Raw genomic sequence first — 15,736 nt, forward strand, 5'->3', positions numbered from 1 at the left:
CCTCCTCAGGTAGAGCTTCACTCCCCATCAGCCTCTCTGGTCCAGACACATTGGCCTTTACCTTCAGTCCCTCCGAATCACCACACTCCCTCCTGCCCCTGAGATAGTACAAGCTATTCCTTCTGCCCACGATGTGGTTCCTTTGGCACTGCACCTACTTAACTCCTGCTCATCATCACATCACTTCCCCAGGGATGCCTCCCTGATCTCCCCGACACCAATCTCATAGCATCCCCTTGCACAGTACTGTTCATGGGTATGACTTTTTCAGATGATCACTTAATATCTGTCTTTCCCACTAAGCTGTCTGTGATCAGGGCCCATGTCTGATTTTGCTCACTGTTGTGTCTCCAGCACCTTGTAGAGTGCCTGCCCTATAGCAGGCACTCAAATGTTTGTTGACTGCATGAATGGTTTAATGTCCACATACAATAACACTAGCAGAAAGCTCTCCTAAAAGTGCCTTACATAGTTGTCATGGAGTGAACGACAACAGTAACAGTGGGCAAGTGACTGTTGCTTAGGAAGGACCAACACACAACAGACGACCAGAGTATGTGTGGCTGCATGCACAGTAGCCGGGACCAGGAACTCCACTTGGAAGGGGACCCCAGTCTTTCTGCAGCCCCAACATCTACTTTAGCACCTAGGAAAATGCCCAAAAGGTCAGTGGCACGTGGATGGCTCTCCTTTACTGAGTTTCATTTAAGCTTGCAGGTGCATTTCCAAAGAGTTCATGTCAACTTGATGGTCAAGATATTGCAGGTTTGGTGCTTGGTACCCACCCCAATCCAGCTTTAAGTTAAATTGCAGAAACAAAGGGAACAAATGGGAGGCTTTAACTGCAAACTGAAAAGATGATATAATTAACACAAATATCTTTGTGTCTTGAGAAACATTCATAAATCAAAATTAGTAAGGATTTTAACTGTACAACAAATTCTTTTAGACTATCCATGACAGAGGGAAACTGTTTCATATCATTCGAAGTATCAAATTATAGCTAATAAATTAAAAATATTCTTTCTCATGTAATTTTATTTAGGAGATGTACTGTAGCTCAAAAAACTTTCTTGAACACTCAACAAGTGCTAGGTAGTACTGTAATAGGTGAGGGGTGGAAGGTTTTGAGATAAATTGCATACCTCTTGCTCTCAAAGGCTTCACAGATTAATGGAGATTACGGCAATAGAATATAACACAGCCAAAAAAAAAAAAAGAAAGAAAGAAACACAAGCCATGTTGCAGGTACACTATATGCAGAGTGAAAAGGTAGTGCATTGTATAAAGAAGATAATAATGGTGCAGAGTTTCTAGAAAATCAAGGGAAACTCACCAAGAAGACTATAAAAGATCTAAAATATCATAGAGTCCTTGGGGTGCCTGGGTGGTGCAATTGGTTGAGTGTCCAATGTTTAATTGGGGCTCAGGTCGTGATCTCAGGGTCGTGAGACTGACCCCTGCATGGAGCCCTGTGTGGAGCCCCACACTCAGTGTGGAGTCTGCTTCAGACTCTCCCTCCCTCTCCCTCTGCCCCTCCCCTGCTCTCCCTTTCTCTAAAATAAAAATAAATAAATCTTTTTAAAAATATCATGGAGTTCAGCTTCCTAATTTCACAAATAAAAAAAATGAGCCCCCCTCCCTAAGGTGATAAGGTCTTGATGCAGAATTCAGATCTTGAACCCAAAAGTTTCCATTAAGGATTTGTCAAAGATGTCACCAAGTACTATTGTTCTTACTGGCATTCTCAAAAACCATTCCAGCCATTGTGGGTTGAAATATCAAGCAAATTTGATCTGCAGTTTGTAAGGGAGTGAGGTACATCTTCCTGCCTCCCATCTGGCCCCTGATCCAATCTCTTCTGATATATCAGGTGAAATAACTTCCCCAAATGCAAATCTGACCATGCCATTGCTCTTTATTGAATTCCCTCTTTAAAATCTGTTTTCTGTACTAGACTTTAAGCCCTAGGAGTGCAGGAACATGTTTCTCGGTCACAGATGCACCCCCGCCCAGCTCAGCACCTAGAGTCTCAGGTAGGCTAAGCTACTGGAACAAATAAACAAACTTCCAATCCTTAGTGTTTTATGGCACAAAAGTTATTGTTTTTTTCTTTTTTGTGTGACAGTGTGGAGCCAGGGCTCCAGGTCTGTGGCAGATTTACTCCATGTAGCCACGTAGGGGCCAGGGATGGTGGTGATGCTTGTGGTTTTAACATGTGGCTTCGCAAGTGTCCTGGATAATGTCTATGTTAGTCAGATGGAAGTGGGAAAGACAGAGAAGAGCTTACATGGAAGATGACCACACCTTTCTGCTCCTTTTCCACTTGAGGGACTTCAGTCCTGTAGTGACACAAATGCAAGAAAGACTAGGATATGGGCTAGACACACTTGAACACTTCTTTACTACGTGGCAAGGAGCAAAAGGGGCTTGAAAGACAGATGACTGCTCCACTAGAGGGTTCACTGAAGGTTTACTGAAAATAAATTAATTTTTCAATCATTGTATTGCTTTACTTAATTTTTTAAAAGATTTTTTAATTAATTAGTTGATTAATAGCATGTGTGAAAGTGCTTTACTTTATTTTTTTAAAGATTTTTTAATTAATTAATTGACTAATTAATAGCATGTGCGAGCAGACAGAGGGGCAGAAGGAGAGGGAGACAAAGAATCCGGAGCTGACTCTGCAGTGAGTGCAGAGCCCAACACGGGGCTTGACCTCATGACCCTGAGATCATGACCTGAGCAAAAATCAAAAGTCCCACCATTAACAGACTGAGCCAGCCAGGTGTCCCTGTATTGCTTGACTTTAGATGCAGAAATAAACACCCAAGCTCCCAAATCATTATTTTTCTTTCATTTTGTTGGCAGCATTTCAATCTCGAAACAACTGGCTTCAATAAAAGGTAAGACAAGGGGTGACTGCGATGTACGTATTTCTCCTCTGCCGTGAGAGCACACAAGGAATTAAAAACAACAGGACATCAAAGAATGCCGGAGATGTGAGAGAGCTTGTGGATACATCATCAAATATTCATCATGTTCTTTTTAAAGATTTGAGAACTAAGGTCCAGTGATAGGAATGAGTTTGCCCAAACTTAGCCCATGCGAGGCCAAGCTAAGATGAAAATATGGATCCTCTGATTCCCTAATTCAGGGTGCTGCCCACCCTCTCTAGGGGAAGCATTCCCAGTACGTCCAGAGCAAGACCACCAATACCCAACTCATGAATGGTCATCGGACTCAGGACGCAATCAACCCCCGACTGCCTCTGTGGGTGGAGTGAAAACACAGTGTGGCCACCTCACAAAACGTAAATATATGCCCTCAAAATTCAATTTTATAGGGAAAATATTTTTAGAGCTAACAGTATGGCCATGGAAAGAACCATATAAGAAAAAAAAACCACTCATACACTTGGATCATGATCGAATTCCCAAATCTGTGGCTTTAAAATGTCTACAGAATAAGAAGCACAGATCGATACTTACTATTTGTTTTTCCTCCTAGATGGCTGGCCAATGCCTCCAAAGGAGACTCTGTATTTTTACTTAAATAAATGTCCATCATGATGAAACTATTATTTTTATAGTATCACAATAAGAAACCCATGATTTCTGTTTTACAATTTACACAACTTTGGATGCTTTTGATAATGTCCCACTACATGGCTAATACACCTTATCCCTTCTAGGAGGTTGAGGGGGGTTGTAAGTCTCTCCATCACCCTCACTGCCCCTGAAAACACACACACACACACACACACACACACACACACACACACACACCATTCCCAGCACCAGACTCGTTACATTTGACTATTGGACTGCTGGGCCACATTTATTCCCATGCCTTAAAAAAAACACAGGATGAACAATGGCTCATCTTCCCAGAATGTGCTTTATTCAATGGCAAGTAGTTTTAAATGTTATCCATTGAAATAAGATGAGCATGGAATAGAGGTCAGTATGAACCCCCATTTCCTCTGCTGGCTGCTTGGGCCTGTGCCCTTGATCTCTTAAGGGTGGGAATAGAGGTTGAGGACATATTTGCCACTAGCATCCAAAGAGTTTTGTAGCAGGGAAGTTGGAGAAGTGCTAGCATGTTGGGGAAACTACTGACCTAGAGAGAGAAGAACAGAGACCTGGTGTTTAGTCCTGCCACATACTACAGGTGTGAACCTGGACAAACTGCTTCTCTCCGACGGGTCTTCATTTCTCCATTTGCAAAAATAACTAATATTAGGAAAATTTCTAAAACAAGGTGATTCTGACACCTTGCCACACTGAGAATTGGTTTCTATTACACTGGAGTGTCAGGAACTCCCTAGATCTAATGTTTGGAGCTGAGTGCCACATTTCAGGTCAGGTGAGGGGAAAGAGGCAGACGATGGTTCTGACATTCCACTCAGCTCCGCCCAACACACATACACCGAGGCCTACAACCCGCCAGGGCCTGGGAACAAGCATAGAGATAAATGACATGCAGTAACTGCCCTCGGGAGCAAGTCTAGAACGCTCTGTCCAGGGCAGCAGCCACCAGCCACATGTAGATGTTGAGCATTGAAATGCGCTGTAAGTGTAATCGGTAAGTCAGACTTTAGAGACTTAGTAGAAAAAGGTATAGCATATCTCAATAATCTGTTTAGATTGATCACATGTTGAAATATTTCTGATACACTGGGTTAAATAGAATTTCATGAAAATGATTTTGTATGTTTCTTTTCACCCTTTTAACGCGGCTACCAGAAAGATTCGATTATCATTATGGCTCACATGACATTTCTTTTGGACAGCTCTGGTCTCGAAGGAAATTTAGACAGATCAACCGTGTTTTAGTGTGAGGGTTATGGTAAGTTTACATTCAGGGAAGTAGAGAGACACAAAGGAGGGACCCATTGCCCAATCTGGGGGTTTGGAAAAGGTCCTACAGAATACACTGCCTGAAAAACACTACGGAAAGGCAGCGTGCATCATGCTGAGGGACCAGACTGGCTGTGTGACCTTGAGCAAGCTACTGACCTTTGCGAGCCTCAGTTTCCTTCCTTATCTATTCCTATATCGATACGCAGGAACCCACCTCTGAGGGCTGGTGTATGAGTTAGTGAGTCAAATCCCGTGCATCCCAGGGAGGAATGGCTAGCTAGCATGCAGAATCCTAGCCCCGTAATCCTTCACTACAATTGTCTTCCAGAACGCAAGCACCAAATTAAGAAATGCCTTCTTGATACTGCTCACTGTTCCATCCCCAGAACTAGGACAGAGCCTGGCAATAAGTATTTGCCAAAAAATACTTGCTGGGAGAACAGAGTAAGGGACTACACACAGTTTAGTATTATTAAACCATGAAAAGTGAGGTAGGAAATAGCAGGAGAGGTCGACATGAAGTGCCCGCTTTAACACCCTCTCTCACACGCCTCTTCCAGAGGCAAGAAAGGTGATAAAAGATGCCAAAAGAGAAACATCGACCCCTTGGGTTTTTAATAGGACTTAGCCCTTTACAATATGCTTTCACATATTTGCTCACAACTCTGTGAGGCAGACAGGGCAGGTATTAAAAGGCAACATGCCGAGTTTATTAAGGGAAGAATCCAACCATAAAAACAGGAAACCAAAACATCTCTCAAAGTATCGTGAGTGTTGGTAGGAAAACCAGAGCACCTTGTTATCTTTTATTTGTAATATTTGCTAGCTCACTTTTTACCATGAACATACACTATTTCATAGTCACGGGGAAAAGGACTGCTGGGCTTAAAAGAATGGTGGAGAAGGAAGAAGAGTTGGCTTGTCCAGATGGAGTCCCCATCTAGAATGCAGACAGGCCTGAACTTCCTTGTGGGGGCTGGACAATATCTGGATTCCACAGCCTCCGTGGAGATGGCCTTACAAAGAGATACTCCAAAGTGGCAGGTCTTTCTATGGTCTTTGAAGTCAGACAGACTTTTAAATCCTTCATCTGCCACTTCTGAGCAACATGACCTTAAAACTCTTAATCTCTCCATGTGTCAATTTCCAATATGTAAAATTGAGACACAAATAGTACCTACCTCTATGGGTTTTACTAAGCATTAAATAAGATTATGCTTGGAAAGCATCTGGCACAGAGTAAACAAGGAAGGTGTCTGTCGTTATTTGCAAGCTCACTCCTGGCTTGCAAATATACCCCTTCCTCACCAGAAAGGCAGAGCCTGGAGAGCAAGAGGCTACTGTCCCCCATGACCCAGTAGAGCAGCTCATACTAAAGCCTTCCCAAATTATTCTTGGTTATTAATTAATAAATCAGCTGGCCAAAATTACAGAAGGAATATTTACCGCTTAAGGAATTAAGATATTACCTCTAAGCAATTTGCTTCTTAAAGAGAGAATAAATAGAGTTCATTCTTCAGCTACTTAAATTCAAGGTTACCACCTTATAGCATCCCACCACCACCTCAAACACACAAGCTAGAAGAATATGCTCATTTCCTGGGACCTTGATGAGCAGCAAAGGGCTGGGTAACTGAGGAGAATCTCAATTCTAACTGTGAGTTTCAGGGATGTGGCAGAGACTAAGGGAAGAGGTGATTAAGGATGGGGAGAGAAAGAGGTAAAAATCAAATTCAAAGAAGCAGGGAATGTTCTGAGGCTGGAGCTCAAGGCTAGATGGAGGGCCGGCCACCAGACAAGCAGACACAAGTGGGAAAGGTCAGGTACAAGCCATAGGAAGTGAGACTGGGAATCAGAAACTAGGGAGGAAATCAGGCAGTAAGAAGCTGAGGACACAGGCTTAGCAGACATTCATCCAACAAATATATGTGAAGCCCCTACAATGGACCAGGCATTATTCTAAATACCACAGGTTCCACAGAACCCAAGACAGAGAGGAAAAAAAAAAAAAAGAAAGAAAGAAATCTCTATCTTCATGAGGCTTATTTCTTCCACATGGATTCAAATTCAAGCTCTGCCACCACTCACTAGGAGCGTGCCCTACCATCCTCTCTTCACCTATAAAGTGTACGATAATGGAGATACATACTGTTCCTGAACTGGAAAAGTCAACATAGCAAAGATATCAATTCCCCTCAAATTTCTCTTAAGGCTTACAGTAAGTCCCATAGAGACCCAGAAAGGAAAAGGGCCTAGAAGAGCCAAAATTATTTTGAAAAAGAAGGAAGTGGGGAGCTCACTGTCCCCCATGTTACAGTTTACTCTGTGGCTATGGGAATCAAAACAGTGTGTTGCTGACAGAGGGTGAGATGCACAGATCAATAGAACAGAATAGGGAAACCAGAGACTGACCCACAAAAAGATGCCCAACTGATTTCTGACAAAGATGCAGAATGATTCGGCGAAGGAAGGATAGTATTTTCCACAACTGATGCAGAAGCAATTGGTCATCCACATTAAAAAAAAAAACATGAACCTCCGCCTAAGTCTCATACCTGGTACAAAAAAGAAACTCAAAATGGATCATGGATTTAAATGTAGGCCATAAAATTATAAAACTTTTCATTTTATGTAGGCTGAATCTTCCATAAGAGGAAAAATTGGTAAATCAGACTTCATAAAAAATTAGAAACTATTCCTCCACAAAAGAGCTCAATTGAAAGGATTAAAAAAAACCAACAATTGACAGACTGGGAGAAAATATTTGCGAAGAAAAGTCTGATTCCTTTCCAGGGGCTGTAAATCCTGCGTGGGTCAGTCTCACCTCCTTTCCTTTTTTTTTTTTTTTTTTTAAGATTTTATTTGTTTATGTGACAGAGAGACAGCCAGAGAGAGAGGGAACACAGCAGGGGAGTGGGAGAGGAAGAAGCAGGCTCCCAGTGTAGTAGCCCGATGTGGGACTCGATCCCAGAACACCGGGATTACATCCTGAGCCGAAGGCAGACGCTTAACGACTGCGCTACCCAGGCGCCCCTCGCCTCCTTTCCTAATCAAACACCCTTCTAGGTTCCCACCACAGCTGTCTCCTCCCAGTTCCCACAACATGCCAGACTCCTTCTGCTGAGCCTTCACGTTGTCTGCTCCCTGAGCCTGGGATTCGGCACAGCCCTAATCCCAGCCTGACTCTCCCCCACAAGGCTTTTACAGGGCAGGATCCTTCTCATCCATTAGGTCTTAGCGTAAATGTTCGTCTACTCAGAGACCTCCAAGGCCAGCCATCTAAGTAGTTTTCCTCCCAGGTGTATTTCTTTTATTTTTTCTGTCTCTGTGCCTTCTTTGCTTCATACATCGCAAGTTGTAAATATGTACAATATATACGCATACGGACCAATAATAATCAAATATATATATAAACAAATATATATACATTCTCCTCTTGATTATTGCTTATTTCTCTCTAGACTGTAAAGTATATTGCAAGAGGGCAGAGGCCACAGCTGGTTGTGTCACCTCTGGGTGCTGAGTGCTTAGGGAAATGTCAGAAGGATAGTAAGTGCTCAATACAAAAGTTCTGTTATTCTGTCTGATCATCATTCTTTGTATCCACGATCGTTGCACATCACCCGGGCTAAAAGCTGTAAGATTTTATTTTTCTTTCCTTTTCTTCTTCTTCATTCATTAAACGGCATATACAAGCACCTACTGTGTAGCAGGAATTTGTGCCGCTGGGAATACCGTGAGAAAGAAAGGCAGGATCCCTGGTCTCATGGAACTTGCATTTTAGTTGAGAAGAAAGACCATTACAAATGCAATAACTGTAATATGTGAGAAGTTCTACAATACAGGATGTGCTAGGGCCTAAGAGGACAGAGAACAAATGAGTTTTCTCCACTGTACCTTGTGCAATTCTCAGTGTTCACTGGGTGCTATCCAGGGGAAAGGAATGAGTTAGCACCACCCTTTCGAGGAGTTTAAACCAGAGAAAGCAGCTGGGAAATCACTACGTCTGAGGCTGAGTCAAAGGGGGTCCCTTACCCATCATGATATCAAAGAGCTTGCTTTGGATGCCATCCTCCTTCATCCCACTGACATGAGGTGATGCTTTGATTGACACAGAACATAAATTCCACAAGAGCAGGACTTTGTCTTATTCAATGTGGCACCCTCAATGCCAGAGACTGAACCTAGCGCATAGTAGATACCGCTTGAATATTTTACAGGTCAGACAACCAACGTTGAGAGAGGTGAGGTGTTTCCCAAGGTCACATGACAAACAGGTGAGAAATCTCATCCTAATTCTACTAATTTTTATTGCTCCTGAAGAAACTTTGGTTTCCTTTATTTAAAGATCTAGGCCCAGATATCCCTACCTCCCACTCCCAGAGAGAGGGCAAAGAATTCAAGGACAGGGCCACACTGACATACATCTTCCAACCCTGTGTCCCCTGGTTCCCTTGGAAAACATAACCCCATGTCTGGGGAAGAGTCATTCCTATCCTAGACTATGTCATTTCTTCCCTCACAGAACTCAAGAAGGGCTCAGATCTGGAAAAAGCCATTGCCACTCTCGCTCTGATTTTCAGAAACTCTTCTGACCCTGACGGTAAACTTGGAAAAGCTACTGCCAAAAATCTGCTCCAAACCCAGTTTAGGAATTTCACAGAGGTGAGTGAATTAACAGGTATGAAGAAACAGGGGCCATGCCCTAATGGTGGGTCCAAAGAGCCAACAGTCATGTTGTTTTATTCAACGAATGTTTAATGAATATGTACTATATGCCAGGAAGTGAGCTGAGCACTGGAGTTAAGACAATGGACAAGCTAACAATCCAGCCGAGCAGAGAGACATGCTTAAAAAGTAATCAGAAATATTCAAATAACCATGAAACAGTAGAACATGCACTGAAAGAGTAAAACAGAAGGATCATCTTGGGGCAGTTGATCAAAGAAGCACTCCTGGAAAATAAAGGTATAGCTGAGATCTGAAGAATGAGCAAGAGTTTAGTAATGCAAAGGAGGTGGGTGGGGGCTGAGAATGATAGCACTGCAAGCAAAGGGAATGGTATATGCAAAGCGGGTAAGGCAAGTCAAAGACCTGGGAGGGCTGGGAAGTAGTTGGCAAGAAGGGAGAGGAAAGTAAGGGGCACTAGGAGATAAGGCTGAGGAGGTAGACAGAAGCCAAATTATAGAGGCACAGTCTGAGGGCAGGAAGAAGCCAGGCATGGTCTCTAAGTCCAGGACTCAGAAGTTACACCACCTGCAGATGGAAGTGGGATGGGGTTTGGGGAGGGACAAAGAGAGAGTGTGAGGAAGCATCCAAACCATGGACAATGATGGCTGGGACTAAGATGGTGAACAGCAGAGACATCTGGAAGGTGGAATGAACGGGATCTGATAACTGATTGGCTGTAGGGTTGAAGGACAGGAGGAGCAAATGATGATACCTGACTTTCCAACTTTGGGAAGAAGTGGGTGCTGGCCTTATTCCCACAGAAGACAAAGATCGGAGAATAAGCAGATTTGAAGTGAGGTGGGGTTGGGGGAGACGTGATGAGTTCCATTAGAATGTGTCAGTTTTAAGAAGTCCATAAAGCATGCCAGAGGAGAAACAGAGCAACAGGACATATGACTTGGGAGGTCAGAATAAAGATTTGTGTTGGCAATTAAGAAGTCAGAGTTAGCAGCAGATAGAGTCACTGACCTAAATTACGTACAGGCATACTCCCCAACCTTTAGTCACTTGAATACCACCTTCAGAATTTTTCCCATATCTGCCTACAGCCTGTATGATAATTTACTTAGAACTTTTTTCTTTAACTCTCTACTTAAATAAATTTATAGGAATACTTTAGCACTATTGTAAATGTTAATTCAGTGGGTAGAAGTGGAAGGTAGTAAAAGAATAGATGACTTTTAATTTGTATTTAATATTTATTCCTGAATCACCTAAAACTGTATTACATTCTACAAGCATACTTTGGGAAATGCTGGCCTAGGGGAAATTTGTAAAAAGAAAAGAAGGGCTCATGCAGTCTAGACCACCAATATTTATTGGTAGGCAGAGTAAGAGAAAACTTAAAAGAAAGCAGTCTCTAAGATGCTATGTATGCCCTGAGATATTAAAAATATATGTATTATCATTCCATTAAAATATAAATGTATGGGCTTTTGTATATGACAGTTATATCAAAAATGTCATCCACTGGGGGAAGCTGGGTCAAAGAGACAACTTCCTGTGAATCTTTGATTATTTCAAAAGACTGTGAGAAATCAACCTTGGGGGGTGCCTGGGTGGCACAGCGGTTAAGCATCTGCCTTCGGCTCAGGGCGTGATCCCGGCGTTATGGGATCGAGCCCCACATCAGGCTCCTCCGCTATGAGCCTGCTTCTTCCTCTCCCACTCCCCCTCCTTGTAGTCCCTCTCTCGCTGGCTGTCTCTATCTCTGTCAAATAAATAAATAAAATCTTTAAAAAAAATAAAAAGAAAAAGAAATCAACCTTGGTTTTGGATCTACGAGTAAGTGATTTTCTAAAAACCCAATTTCATTGAAACAGAGACTAGAATGGTGGTTGCCAGGGGCTGGGGGGGGAGGGGGGAAGTGAAGTGATATAGGTCAAAGGGCACACGTGATCAATTACAAGAAGAATAAGTATCATTTGTATTATTCCTTGAATTTTTTTTTTTAAAGAAAGGCTTTTCAGCCAGAATTATCACGCAGAATTTGACAAGTGGTAAAACGTTCTAAGGAGTCTTTAAGGAAGGCGTGGCTGAGTAAATCCTATAACATTTGCCTACATCAGAGGCCTAAAGAAATGACAAATTCCAGAGAGAAAAAAGGCCTCCTAACTGGCGGCTGGGCAAATCCTCAGAGAGTTTTAACAAGCATGAAAATGAGCACCTAGCAGAGGGGTCATTCTGATGTACAGCCGTCCCCCCTGAAGTGTGTGGTTAGTTCCCGCCCGTGGATGCCTGAACCCGTGACAGAACGGAACCTTCTACAGACTGCTCTTCCCTATGCACCGGGCCTATGATAAAGTTTCATTTATAAATTAGGCACAGTAAGAGAGTCACAATACAATAATGCAACAGAACAGCTCTAACAATATGCTCTAGTAAAATACATGTGAATGTGGTCTTTCAAAATACCCTGCTGCACGGTACTCACCCTTCTTGTGACCACGTGGGATGACAAAACGCCACGTGACTGAGACGAAGGGAGGTGAGCGACGTGAGCCCTCTGACCTCAAGCGAGGCTTCCATTGTCCTCCTGACGATTGGTCAGAGGCAGAATGGTCGCTCAGGGTTTGCAGTTAACGCGGGGACCTGAAACTCCGCGAGATCTCCGATAAGGGGAGGGGCGCTGCTGTAATTCATCACCCTGTCTGAGAACAGCCGAGGGAAACGTTAAAGCCAAATCCTTCGGAGAGACACCCTCAACGTCGGGTCCCTCAGGGCAGGCTACACTCGAGAAAGGTAGCCAATTCCTGGATTTCCCGGCCTCCTACGCAGTCCTGCCCTCTGCTCCACATGAGAGGCACCGGAAAGCAGAAACATTTCAGGGGACCACAGGGGACTCGGGCATTCTCGGTATTAATAGCAGCAAGCTAGCTTTACCTCACAGGGCAAACGTGCAGAGCAGTGTCAGAATGTTGCCTTCGACCCAGCACGCAGCTCGGTGAGATTCCGTAAGGCAGGCAGGGGGCCCCCGACTCCGTGGCTAAAGATGACAGCCCCGTGGTTCCTAACTGGGCTTTCTCCGGCATCCCCATGTGAAGTTCTCTGGTAAATGGAGGGGGATCTTTTGGCTGAGGCCTGGGTTCTGAGGGGAACATGTCCTTTCTTATAAGCCTAACATAATTTGGGGGGGATCTGGACCGTCTATAGACAGTCAGATATAATAAAACTGGGCATTTAAATGCACTGTTAAGAAGATACAAAAAGAAGGGGCTCCTGGGTGGCTCAGTTAGTTAAGCTTGGGCTCTTGAATTTGGCTCAGGTCCTGATCTCACAGCTTGTGAGATAAAGCCCCTCTAGGGGCTCCCTGATCAGCCGGAGTCTGCTTGGATATTTTCGCCCTCTGCCCCTCCCCCACTCATGGGGGTGGGGTGTCTATGCACGCGCGTCCTCGCGCTCTCTCTGTCTCTCTCTCTCTCAAATAAATAAATATATCTTTTTTAAAAAAGGAAAGAAAGAAAAAAAAGAAAAAGAACATACAAAACAAGATGGCTGGTCAGGCCCCAAGAAGTCTGGACCTGGGTCAGCTCAGGTGCTCCTCCAATATGCAGGAAAAAAGAGAGATCTGGAACACCGGAGTGGCTCAGACCGTTAAGCCTCCAACTGTGGCTCAGGTCGTGATCTCAGGAAACTGGGATCGAGCCCTGTGGTGGGTCCACGCTCAGTGGGGCGTCTGCTTGAAGATTCTCTCCCTCTCCCCCTGCTCCTGCTTGCTCTCTCTCCCTCCCTCAGTCCCTCAAATAAATTTAAAAGAGAAAAAGGAGACATCTACAGCCATGTCTGGCTGTAGTGTGCCATTCCACCAGTAATCCTGTCTCTGCCTTGGATCTGACCCTTTCAACATAGCACTGAACTGTCTTGAAATGAGGCAGGGGAAGCTCCTTTCACCCTCACTGTTAGGTGTGACCTCCTGAGAGAAACAAGAGCTTAGAAAAACAAGAATGGTCTAGGCTGTAAGAGGAATGTATCATCATTCCTAAAGGGCCTTAGTCATTGCTGTGATGGCTTTTTACAGCTAGCACATGGGTGAGCATTTGGGGTTGAACTAAATGGAAACATAGCTCAGAATAACAGAGAATCGAATGACCTTAATGTTTTTAATGCCACTCGGGAAAATAGGCTCACAAGCTGTGGTTGGAAACTAAAAAGCCTCTCCGTGTATGTACTACTCCTATGTTTTCTTTCAATCTGTTTATGAGGGCTGTGGACTTGGGGGTGATTTATGATCAAACTAAATGCTGAACAGTTTTCCAAAGCGCAGACTTTATATTAGTGTTTTTTATTTCATATTTCTGGACAATTTTATTGTTCAGTGCAACATAGAATGAATACTTCCCATAACAGAGATTATATTTTTAAAAAGCAAAGAGATTATATTTTGAAATTCTGAAAATGTAATGTATCTGAGTTTCTAGAGAGGCAGATAGCTTAGCAGTTGAGTGTGGGCTCCAGGGTCAGAAAGCCAAGACTATGAATTCTGGCTCCATACCAATAGCTGCCTAGGTGGGGGCAAGTTACTTAACTCTCACTGAATCTCTGGCGCTCATCCATAAAGTGGGGAAAATAATAGAATATCCAATAAGGTCACCATGGAAATTCAGTGAAATAACCCATGAAAAGATTTAACACAGCCCTCAACTAGTAGCACTAGTAGCAACTTAACATGATATTGTTAATAGCATGTCATAAAATGTTACAGCAACATGTTAATAACATGTTTCTTATTGCTTGTTATCTGTAAAACAGATGTGGCAAAATGAATTTGGTTTTCACTTTTTCTTTATTCTCACAGGGACAAGAAACCAAACCCAAATACAAGGACCTTCTTTCTGAACTCGACGAGCACACTGAAGATAAGCTTGATTTTGAGGATTTCATGATTTTGCTCTTAAGCATCGCCATAATTTCAGATTTGCTACAAAATATATGGAGTGTAAAAATCATGAATTAAATAGCTTTAAATATGCAGTTAGACAAAATAATGGCAGTAGACAGTGTTAAATGTTTAAAGATTTTTTCCATTTTATTTTTAATTAATTGAGCCTCCTGATAATGAATCTGGAATTGCCTGGGATGGTTCCGATTGCTAATATTTAGATCCAATGTAACTCCAAAAGTATACGCATACTCTTCAGGATGTTTGAATAGTGTAGTGTCTGGGTGCTTTACAATCGGATAGATTTGATAACACTGAATATCAAATTACTTTTGCTTAGTCAATAGTGACTTAGAACACTTTCCTTATAGTCATCGACTTATTCATTCATTCATTTATTAAGTGATGTTTGTTGAGCCTGTACTTGATGGTACTGCTGAAGATACAGTAATGAACTAGCTATATAATCTATGCCCTCAGACATGCCTGCAGAGAAGTCTAGCAGAAGAGGTGGACATTTAACAGTGTATTAGTCAATTGCATATACAGTATAATTCTAACTATGATAAGGGCTTCAGGATACTAAAAGAGTTTTTCACCTGACATGGGCTCAGAGATCAAAGAAACTTTGACACTCTGTAAAAGGCAAAACTACCCAGAGGGGAGAGAGATTGGTGGTTACCAGAACTGTGCGTGGGAAGTGAAGTTGTTCATAATGGGCATGAAGGAACTTTTAGGGGGGATGGCAATGTTTTATATCTTGATTGTGGTGGTTACATGACTGCACACATTTGTCAAACTCTTTGAAATGTACACTAAATAAAAAGGATGAATTTTGCTGTATGTGAATTATACCTAAATAAACACGACTTAAAACCAAAACACCCCAATATCCTTGCAATGTCTGTCAACTTTTGTAGCCAATCAATAACTTTCTGAGAATATCTTCTAGAAGTGGGTATGTTCAAGGACCCACATCTCCTATGTCCATGCCCGTGTTCCTGAGTTTAAATCACACACACACACACACACACACACACACACACGTCAATGCCTGAGCCTTTGAGACAGACTTTCACAAAGTCTTTTACTCATTGTAAAATTACTGTAACTTCCAAAATCCCTCCCCCTTATCTTGCCTTTTCTTCCTAGCTCAACACTATAAGCCTCACGTACATATGCAAAGAAACCCTTTCAGGAGGGAGCTCTTCACTCCTGGTCTCACCCTGCAGTGTTTCCAATCCACCAAGACCCGATTCCT

General features: G+C 42.9%; 1 protein-coding gene across 1 annotated transcript; it reads left to right on the forward strand.

The window, feature by feature from the left end:
- Nucleotides 1–555: 555 nt before the first annotated feature.
- Nucleotides 556–15,355, forward strand: SNTN (sentan, cilia apical structure protein). The gene is made up of 4 exons (XM_026500368.3): nucleotides 556–665; nucleotides 2,872–2,906; nucleotides 9,391–9,530; nucleotides 14,392–15,355. Exons 1-4 carry the CDS (start codon nucleotides 556–558, stop codon nucleotides 14,548–14,550), a joined length of 444 nt encoding a protein of 147 aa, XP_026356153.1. The 3' UTR covers nucleotides 14,551–15,355.
- The last annotated feature ends 381 nt before the right edge of the window (nucleotides 15,356–15,736 follow it).

Source organism: Ursus arctos, unplaced genomic scaffold, assembly GCF_023065955.2.
Source record: "Ursus arctos isolate Adak ecotype North America unplaced genomic scaffold, UrsArc2.0 scaffold_14, whole genome shotgun sequence".
NCBI classification, from domain to species: Eukaryota; Metazoa; Chordata; class Mammalia; order Carnivora; family Ursidae; genus Ursus; species Ursus arctos.

What these genes read in the sequence shown, in the direction of transcription:
- SNTN (XM_026500368.3), top strand. Translation starts at nt 556, where the DNA reads ATGTGTGGCTGCATGCACAGTAGCCGGGACCAGGAACTCCACTTGGAA. An exon ending in CCTAGGAAAATGCCCAAAAG is followed by an intron (nt 666 to 2,871) that starts GTCAGTGGCACG and finishes TTTTGTTGGCAG; the next exon opens with CATTTCAATCTCGAAACAAC. An exon ending in AGTTTAGGAATTTCACAGAG is followed by an intron (nt 9,531 to 14,391) that starts GTGAGTGAATTA and finishes TTATTCTCACAG; the next exon opens with GGACAAGAAACCAAACCCAA.